General features: G+C 41.9%; 1 protein-coding gene across 1 annotated transcript; it reads right to left on the bottom strand.

Moving 5' to 3' along the window:
• Positions 1–6018: 6018 nt before the first annotated feature.
• On the bottom strand, positions 6019–10332 carry LOC121856563 (uncharacterized PE-PGRS family protein PE_PGRS46-like). Its single transcript, XM_042352173.1, has 7 exons — positions 9712–10332; positions 9111–9243; positions 8216–8413; positions 7558–7617; positions 7327–7446; positions 6385–6410; positions 6019–6120 (listed from the first exon to the last, which is right to left on the bottom strand). Exons 1-7 carry the CDS (start codon positions 10330–10332, stop codon positions 6019–6021), a joined length of 1260 nt encoding a protein of 419 aa, XP_042208107.1.
• Between the last annotated feature and the right edge of the window lie 512 nt (positions 10333–10844).

Below are 10844 nucleotides of genomic sequence, written 5' to 3'. Positions count from 1 at the left end.
TCCATAAATCCAACGGAGGCGGCCAGAAATAGGATGCAATAGAGAGCAACAACGGCCAAACCCGGGTAGCAAGACCACAGAAGGGTGCAACATTCTGCAATTGATGGATAACTAGGGATGACCATACTCTCCCTCCCCCCTACCCCCTCCCTCCTATCTCCCCATCTCTCCCCTAATTTCAGGATAGAGAACATTCCAAAATCTTACGTAAATGACGCTGTCTGATTGGTCCTTAACAGTGGCAAAGAGGCCTTCAACTGACCACTGGACCGAACCCTCCCTCCTTCCCTCCCTCCCTCCTCACGCTCTACACTGTGTCCTCCTCCCGCTAAAACTCCCTCCATAGCTCTTTCCTCCCTCCTGAGGCAGATCCTTCAGTCACTCACACACACACACACACACACACACACACGAGACAATTATCTACTTGAATATAGTGGTGTGTGTGTGTGTGTGTGTGTGATAGGTAGTTAAGTCAGTACATCAAGTAGCTGAGTCATCGTACTCAATAGCTTAAGATACTCTACCATAATAAATGGACTCAAATCATCCTCCTCCTACAGGTCACCAACATCTCGTCCCTCCCTCACTACTCATTCTCATGTACTCAAGGGGTCGGTCTCGTACTCCAGGGATTAACCTCGTACTCAAGGGGTTAAAATAAGGTGGGAAATGAGTCCAATGATCTACATACCGTTTTCTTTGTAAACTATACCACAAGTAACTACCATTCTTTCTTTAGTAATTTTTATATTTTGCTACAACAACAAATCATAAAAAAAAAAACACAAATTGTTTCTCTCACTCCGTTGTTACTAACGCTCGCCGCCTTCCGACTGATGACGTCACAACCCCTCCTCCCTCCCCGCACAACAACACAATGGTGGAGGTTGTACACGCCACCGCCCTCGCACTGTGAGAAATGTGAGTCAGACAGAGACTATACCAACCAAGTGATGATTCAACTGACTGAGGATTTAAGAAGATATTTTTAGCTTACTAGTACAAGCTCCAACACTAAGGGACCCCCAGTGGACGTGATATATCAACTGCTATCATGTTATCGTCTGTATGTATGTATGTACTGTCTGTGTGTATTGTATGTGCACTGTCTGTGTGTATTGTTTGTATACAGCACTTTATATGTACACTATATACCTGAACTGGGTGTTACTATAGCGTTAGGTTAAGTTAGGTTAGGTTAGGTTACACTAAAGATATCTTTTAGACCGCTAGCACCTCTGCACTGTCTACATAAGTACACTGTCTTCCTGGACTGTCTACATAATACACTAATTACCTGCTCTGTCCATGGAAATTACACTGTCTACCTGTACAATAGTCACATATGCAGTACGAGAAGTTGGGCAGGCGGCCGGCAACGCGGGAATGCAGCAATTTGTGAGAGTTTGGACATAACACAACACATGTCAAACACCTACTAAGGTCCTCCTTGTTTTACCAACATATAGTGTTAATGTAGTCGTGGGTCATACACCTCAGCTGTCTCGGATCGTTAGTTATGTTATCCAGACAATACAAAGACTCGGTTAACTCTATAACGAGGTCGTGCTATTCAGCAGCGTGTGACAGCGGCAAGATACGTCTGTAAACACAAACACCGTCATAACACCTGGCTGGTATAACTCAGGTGTACAACAGTCACACCTGAGAGAACTGCTTTGTATATTAACGCATTCTTCACTAACTTGACGATGGTAACTACGCTTTTAAAGCAAATTCAGACAACAAATAACCAAATTTAACTAAAACGTACGTAATCTAACCTAACCTAACTAAACCCCGACTTTAAGACGATTGTGTGGTAACGTTTCCATCACCACCACGAGTAGGGCACACACACACACACACACACACACACACACACACACACACACACACACACACACACACACACTCTATTCACTTAAAAGTTACATAAAAGAAAATTTGACCCTCTGGGAAGCCATAGAGGCAGACACAGGGTGGAGTTTGTTGCTACCACGACCACAGACTTGTGTGTCGTTCCAGGCATAAAGGTTGCTATGATACTGTGTGTGTGTGTGTGTGTGTGTGTGTGTGTGTGTGTGTGTGTGTGTGTGTGTGTGTTCTCAAGCAACAAAATACTCAAGCGAAAATTAACTTCACGTGTTCAGTGACTATTGACATAAAACTGAACACTTGTGGGTGGTCGCTGGCCCTAAATTCTATAACTTTCTCTATACCCTGATACAATAATTATTATTATTATTATTATTATTATAAATTATATTTATTATTACTATATATATATTATTATTATCATATTTGTTATTATTATCATCACAAATATCGCTCTCAACACCCCACAATGACACACCACAGTTATAAATGTCATCCCGTGTGTGTAAATACATCAGTCTTGTGTGGGAGATCATCCCTGGTGGTGATGGTATCTGCCCCTCTACTTATTGATAACATGTGATAACACTCCGACACCTGATGCGCCTCCTGGCACTCTTACCTCTGACTTATGCCACCTGGCACTGAGTACGAGGGTGACACTGGGTAGGGGTGGCACTGGGTGGGAGAGTGGCACTGGGCAGGGTAAGAGAGTGACACTGAGTACGAGGGTGACACTGGGTAGGGGTGGCACTGGGTGGGAGAGCGGCACTGGGCAGGGTAAGAGGGTGACACTGGGTAGGGGTGGCACTGGGTGGGAGAGCGGCACTGGGCAGGATAAGAGGGTGACACTGGGGTGGATAGTGCCAAGTATGTGCTCACCTCACATTCTTTACTCACACTGTTGTCCTATCTGTTTTTACATACCCGTTGATCTAACAGGTGGGTCACCAACAACTAGGTTAACAGGTGGGTCACCAACAGCTAAGTTAACAGGTGGGTCACCAACAGCTAGGTTAACAGGTGGGTCACCAACAGCTAAGTTAACAGGTGGGTCACCAACAGCTAAGTTAACTAAGTTAACAGGTGGGTCACCAACAGCTAAGTTAACAGGTGGGTCACCAACAGCTAGGTTAACAGGTGGGTCACCAACAGCTAAGTTAACAGGTGGGTCACCAACAGCTAAGTTAACAGGTGGGTCACCAACAGCTAACCACCAACATTTCGGTTACATTAAAGCTAAACAAAAGTTTGTCTTTAAATTAATGCGTGATCCAAGTATTTGCTGATAACCACAAGAAAACACGAAGTTCCCAAGCGCTTTCGTATAATTTACATCTTCAGGGGTGAGTGCAGACTGAACTCATCCCTGAAGATGTGAATTACACGAAAGCGCTTGGAACTTCGTGTTTTCTTGTGGTTATCAGCATATATATATATATATATATATATATATATATATATATATATATATATATATATATATATATATATATATATATATATATATATATATATATATATAATCTCCCTCCTATTAGTTCTCTATTTCTGTTTGTCTACCTGTCTCTTTCTACCTAACCTATATCCCTCCCCCGTCTCCTCCCACCCGGTTACCTCGGCCAAGGTAGCTCCGGACGGGGAGGAAGGGGAGGGGGAGATGACTGTCTGGGCGCGTGACGTCATCGGCGGGGTGTTGCGTCATCACCCCACTAAAGGAGTTGAGTTGCCACACACCGCTACGCTCACTTGATAAATAATAATAACATTCCCGTTTTAACTATTTTTCAGACAACATCTTGATTTACATATTTATTGAATAAAAACAAAAATTCTTATATCGAAGAGATGGTTTTTAGTTCCCATTAAAATCTAGAATGGAAAAAATAGAAAAAATAAATATTTTTCTCATATCTAAACGCCAGCAACGGAGAAAGTGACAACAGTGGAGGCAGACATTGCTAACCCTCAAGTGTCAATAAGAGCTATAGACTTAACCTCCAACAGAGGTTATCGACCTTCCTGACCTTCCCAGTCTTCCGTACCGCTTTACCTTGCTAGACGTGCCTCGAGTACATCAGCTGGACCAACAATGTTAGTGACAGCACACAGTACCAGCCATCCCCTACAGTGTATTATTATTATTATTATTATTATTATTATTATTATTAGTAGTAGTAGTAGTAGTAGTAGTATTGCCCTCATGATCTAATTTAACTGTTATTACCCCCATAACTCCCCCCCCCACATTCTTACCCCCATGTTTTATTTTCACGCACCATGAATATTATCAAAGGTGGAGATCTGGCAGCTGAATGGTAGCTTGACCGGGTAGGATAAACCACCCCACAATCCCAATCTAACCCATGAGTCGCCAATCCCAATAGCCAAAGCTAATCCTTAAACCTTGGGAAAGAGGGGGGGGGGGGCTTAGGACCACTTTTTGGGGCGAGAATATAAATCGTATGAATGAAAAAAAAAAGTTTCGAAATTTATTCACAATTTGTGTTGTATTTTTTATTTTATTATTTGATTATTTTGTTTGTATATTTTATTGTCTATTGACTTATTGTCCATCTTATTTTATTATCGTTGATATTTTATTTGTTTTCTGGATTCTTATATTTATACAGAGGGAGGAGGAGGAGAAGGAGGAAAGAGAGGAGGGTAGGAGGAAAGGTTATGGAGGGGTTGGAGGAGGAGGCAAGCTGGTAGATGAGGAGAAGAGTTGGAGAGGGAAAGAGGAGGGAAGAGGAGAAGGTGAGGAGGGAGGAAGAGGAGAGGGGGAAGGGTAGGGGTAGGAGGAGGAGGAGAAAGGTTATGGAGGGTTGGAGGAGGAGGCAAGCTGGTAGATGAGGAAAGAGTTGGAGGGAAGAGGAGGAGGAGAAGGTGAGGAAGAGGAGGGGGGGAGGGAGGAGAAGGAGGAGAAAGGTTATGGGGGTTGGAGGGGAGGAGGCAAGCTGTTAGATGAGAGAAGGTTGGAGAGGAAGAGGAGGAGGAGGAGAAGGTGAGGAGAAGAGGAGGGAGGAGGAGGGGGAGGAGGAGGAGGAGAAAGGTGTGGAGGGTTGGAGGAGGAGGCAAGCTGGTAGATGAGAAGAGTTGGAGGGAAGAGGAGGAGGAGGAGAAGGTGAGGAAGAGGAGAGGCAGGGAGGAGGAGGAGGAGGAGAGGGCAGGTGGTTGAATATATATTTATTTTGTTGAAAGGCAAAATAATACGTGAGGCGACAATTTATTTTCCTTCCCCTTCATTTTCTTTCATATCTCCTGCTTTCATTTCTGCTTCTTTCACACCTATAATTTATTTCTACTTTCATATCTCCTGCATTAATTTCTACTTCTTTCATACTTCCTGCTTTCATTTCTGCTTCTTTCACACCCATCATTTATTTCTACTTTCATATCTCCTGCTTTCATTTCTACTTTCACGCCTACTGCTTTCATTTCTGCTTCTTTCACACCAATAATTTATTTCTACCTTCATATCTCCCGCTTTCATTTCTGCTTCTTTCATACCTCCTTCTTTCATTTCTGCTTCTTTCACACCCCTTGCTTTATTTTCTGCTTTTTTCACACCTACTTCATTCATTTCTGCTTCTTTCACACGTTCAATCATTTCTGCTTCTTTCATACCTCCTGCTTCTTTTACACCTCCTGCTTTCATTTCTGCTTCTTTCACACCTAATTCATTCATTTCTGCTTCTATCATACCCCCTGCTTTCATATCTTCTTTCAAACTTCGTCTATTTATTTATACTTCTTTCACACCTTCATTCATTATACTTTCACACCTGCTTCATTCATTATACTTTCACACCACCTTCACTCATTCCTTTACGATGAGTTCCTTCAAATATGACGAGTAATTAGCTCTCCAGTCACTGCACTCATTGTTGACCATTGTCCTCTTTATAAATAACCAATTATAATGATTTTCAACACTGATGTCCAAAGCTGCGTTAGCGCGGGATGGAGAGAGGGAGGGAGTGCTCGTACGTCTGGCAGCGCGTAATGACGACACACACTAAATGGGAAAACTCGTTCAACAAGGAAATATAAAACAAAAACATTGGGATGTGAGTCAAGAATAGCGTATATTGAGTTAGTTACGCAAATTTTGTTTCCATCTGTTTATGTGGTTTACACAAAACAGTGTAGCCAAAATGTTTGTCTATACAAGTGGTCGTGGGAGACTAATGAGGAGAAAGTTGTTGGCAACACTGGAGACTTGTGGTTTAAGATCTGTGGCCACAAAATCTTTCACAAGAGACCGAGGTAATAGCGACCCACGTGACCCTGAAGCAATAGGTCATGGTCAATCATCTTCACCAGTAGGGTATTCTCTCTCTCTCTCTCTCTCTCTCTCTCTCTCTCTCTCTCTCTCTCTCTCTCTCTCTGGTCTATTAAATCCGGGTTTTATATCAATAAATCTGTATAAAATAAGAGAAACGACACACACCTCTCTCTCTTTATCTCGCCTTCTCGCTCTTTCTCTCTCTCTCTCACCTGGTACTGGTCATCATCAGGCTTACCTGCGGAAGAAGAAGAAGGCAATTAGCATCACAAACAACAGGTGTCATTAGGCTATGTTAAGTAGGTTATCTTAAGTGATATTTATCACGTATTGGGTTATCTTGCTCTCACACCTTCCCTCACACTATCACCACCAGTTGTACAATTGTGGAAATGTGTTCCTACACCCCCTGTGGTAACCTGTGTCACCAAACGGCCAACCTATATGACCTATAGCAAACCTATCCACCAATCACGTCCCTCGTTACATCACCAATACCCAGTCATTCATATATAGTGATACTACTACTGCGACGGTGCCGTTTGGAGACACGGGTTACCACAAGGGGTGTTGGAACACATATCCCCAATTGTATATGTAATACCACATAATGTTCAGTGCCTCAAAGAAGTATCTGCCAGGATGGGTTCGATGACTTCAAAATGCTACATACAACTCGTCATGTCTCGGGAGGGTTGGTAGGCGTGGCTCTGTGGCCTCATGATCCTATTGCATTTGGAACCGAACATCATATTAATTACGCCGAAATAATTATACACATTGCATTACTTATGTTAAACTATATACCAAAGTAAATGCATATCCCAATATCTATCATCCGTGGTCTCATAATGTTTCACACAGTGTGTGGACAGATACTTTTTTGAGTTACTGTACATGTATCACCACCACCTGTTGTATAGTCCCCTTCACGAGTGCGTTTACAGTGGCTCGTCATATAAACATTCCACAAATCATTATCTTTAATATATTTGTTTTAATATTGTTTTAATTTGATTCCATACGATGTTTATTATTACGAGTTTTCTTCTGTCAAATGTAAACAAAAACAACGCTGCCACACTGCACAAAATCTGACGAGCCCCTGTAAATGCACTAGTGAAGGGGACTGCATGTATCACCACTTATTGTACATGTATCACCACTTGCTGCACATGCACCATTATAACCACCTGTTGCACATGCACCATTATAACCACCTGTTGCACATGCACCATTATAACCACTTGTTGCACACGGACCATTATAACTACCTGTTGCACATGCACCATTATAGCCACCTGTTGCACATGCTACAACACCACCTGTCACACACCATTATAACCACCTGTTGCACATCCCATTATAACCACTTACACACGGACCTATAACCTGCTGCTCATGCACCTTATAACCACCTGTTGCACATGCACCATTATAACCACCTGTTGCACACGGACCATTATAACTATCTGTTACACATACCCATTAAACACTTGTTGCACACGACCTATAACTACCTGTTGCACATGCACCATTATAGCCACCTGTTGCACATGCTACAACACCACCTGTTGCATATACAGTGAATTACACCATCATCTGTTCCACATACATATGCATCACTATCACCACATATTGCACATATCAACATTTCAAGCACATACATTACTAAATGTTGCACAGGCATCAGTATTACCACCTGTTGCATACATCATCACCTGTTGCACATGCACTGCCAGCACAAATGTATTTTCAAAAATCTGTTGCATCAACCATCTGTTGCACAAGAACCATCACCACCTGTTGCACGTGTATAAGTAGCACCTGAAGTGACGTAACCACCTGCTGTATCATAAAACACCTGCTGTATCATAAACACCTGCTGTATCATAAACACCTGCTGTATCATAAACACCTGCTGTATCATAACCACCTGCTGTATCATAAACATTGCTGTATCCTAACCACCTGCTGTATCCTAACCACCTGCTGTATCCTAACCACCTGCTGTATCATAACCACCTGCTGTATCCTAACCACCTGCTGTATCATAACCACCTGATGTATCATAAACACCTGCTGTATCATAACCACATGTTGTATCATTACCACCTGTTGTGTCATAACCACCTGCTGTATCATTACCACCTGTTGTACAATAACCACCTGTTGTATCATAACCAATTGTTGTACCATAACCACCTGTTGTATCAAAAACACCTGTTGTACCATAGCCACCTGTTGTATAAAAACCACCTGTTGTATCATAACCACCTGTTGTATCATAACCACCTGTTGTACCATAACCACCTGTTGTACCATAACCGCATGTTGTATCATAACCACCTGTTGTATCATTACCACTGTTATATCATAACCACCTGTTGTACCATAACCACCTGTTGTATCATTACCACCTGTTGTATCATTACCACCTGTTATATCATTACCACCTGTCGTACCATAACCAACTGTTGTATCATAACCACCTGTTGTACCATAAATACTGTTCTATCATTACCACCTGTTGTATCATAACCACCTGTTGTATCATTATCACCCGTTGTATCATTACCACCTGTTGTATCATTACTAACTGTTGTATCATTACCACCTGTTGTATCATTACTACCTGTTGTATCATTACCACTGTATCATTACCACCTGTTGTATCACCACCTGTTGTATCATAACCACCTGTTACCATAACCACCTGTTGTATCATTACTACCTGTTATATCATAACCACCTGTTGTACCAAAACACCTGTTGTACCATAACTACCTGTTGTACCATAACCACCTGTTGTATCATTACTACCGTTATATCATAACAACCTGTTGTACCAAAACACCTGTTGTACCATAACTACCTGTTGTATCATTACCACCTGTTGTATCATTACCACCTGTTGTATCATTACCACCTGTCGTACCATAACCACCTGTTGTATCATAACCACCTGTTGTACCATAACCACCTGTTGTATCATTACTACCTGTTGTATCATTACTACCTGTTGTATCATTACCACCTGTTGTACCATAACCACTTTGTATCATAACCACCTGTTGTATCATAACCACCCGTTGTATCATAACCACCTGTTGTATCATAAACCACCTGTTGTATCATAACCACCAGTTGTATCATAACCACCTGTTGTACCCATAACCACCTGTTGTATCATAACCACCAGTTGTATCATAACCACCAGTTGTACCCAACCACCCGTTGTATAAAAAGCGCCTGTTGTACCATAGCCACCTGTTGTATCATAACCACCTGTTGTATCATAAACCACCTGTTGTATCATAAACACCTGTTGTATCATAACCACCTGTTGTACCATAACCACCAGTTGTATCATAACCACCTGTTGTACCATAACCAAACTGTATCATAACCACCAGTTGTACCCATAAATCCACGTTGTATAAAACCACCCGTTGTATAAAAACCACCTGTTGTATGATAACCACCTGTTGTATGATAACCACCTGTTGTACCATAACCACCCGTTGTATAAAAACCACCTGTTGACCATAACCACCTGTTGTATCATAACCACCTGTTGTACCATAACCATCTGTTGTATCAAAACCACCTATTGTATCATAACCACCTGTTGTATCATAACCATCTGTTGTATCATAACCACCCGTTGTATAAAAACCACCTGTTGTACGATAACCACCTGTTGTATGATAACCACCTATTGTATGATAACCACCTGTTGTATCATAACCACCTGTTGTACCATAACCACCTGTTGTATCATAACCACTTGTTGTACCATAACCACCCGTTGTATAAAAACCACCTGTTGTACCATAACCACCTGTTGTATCATAACCACCTGTTGTACCATAACCACCCGTTGTATAAAAACCACCTGTTGTACCATAACCACCTGTTGTATCATAACCACCTGTTGTACCATAACCACCTGTTGTATCATAACCGCCTGTTCTATCATAGCCACCTGTTGTACCATAGCCACCTGTTATATCAAAACCACCTGTTGCATCATTACCACCTGTTGTACCATAACCAATTGCTGTACCATAACCAATTGTTACCATAACCACCTGTTGTATCAAAACCACCTGTTCTATCATAGCCACCTGTTGTACCATAACCACCTGTTGTATCATAACCACCTGTTATATCATTACCACCTGTTGTATCATTACCACCTGTTGTACCATAACCACCTGTTCTATCATAGCCACCTGTTGTACCATAACCACCTGTTGTACCATAACCACCTGTTATACCATAACCACCTGTTATACCATAACCACCTGTTGTAACATTACCACCTGTTGTACCGTAACGACAGGTTCAGCATGTATCATAACCATCTGTTGTATTATTACCACCTGTTGTATCATTACCACCTGTTATACCATAACCACCTGTTATACCATAACCACCTGTTGTATCATAACCACCTGTTGCACAAGTAACAGCGCCTTGATTTTAAAGTAAATTGTGTCATGCTTTAGAGAAAATATATATATGTATTCCCACCAAAAAGCCGTGCCCTGTCTTAGCCATAACTGGGTTGATTGGCTGGAGACTAGAGTTTCGAAGCCAGCAACAAGTGCGCTCGATTTTCAAACGCAGAGTCTGTTTTTGGGGGTGTTTAGGGGTAGACGTGTGT

The sequence above is a fragment of the Homarus americanus genome, unplaced genomic scaffold (assembly GCF_018991925.1).
Source record: "Homarus americanus isolate GMGI-L3 unplaced genomic scaffold, GMGI_Hamer_2.0 scaffold17532, whole genome shotgun sequence".
In the NCBI taxonomy this organism is placed as follows: Eukaryota; Metazoa; Arthropoda; class Malacostraca; order Decapoda; family Nephropidae; genus Homarus; species Homarus americanus.
This window is presented reverse-complemented; position numbering and strand designations above follow the sequence as displayed.

Coding starts and splice junctions, on each gene's coding strand:
- LOC121856563 (XM_042352173.1), bottom strand. CDS start 10,332: ATGATACAACAGGTGGTTATGGTACAACAGGTGGCTATGATAGAACAG. Junction 9,244..9,711: donor CAGGTGGTTATGGTCAACAG/GTGGTTTTTATA, acceptor ATGATACAACAG/GTGGTTATGATACAAAGTGG. Junction 8,414..9,110: donor TGATACAACAGGTGGTTATG/GTACGACAGGTG, acceptor TTTATACAACAG/GTGGCTATGGTACAACAGGT.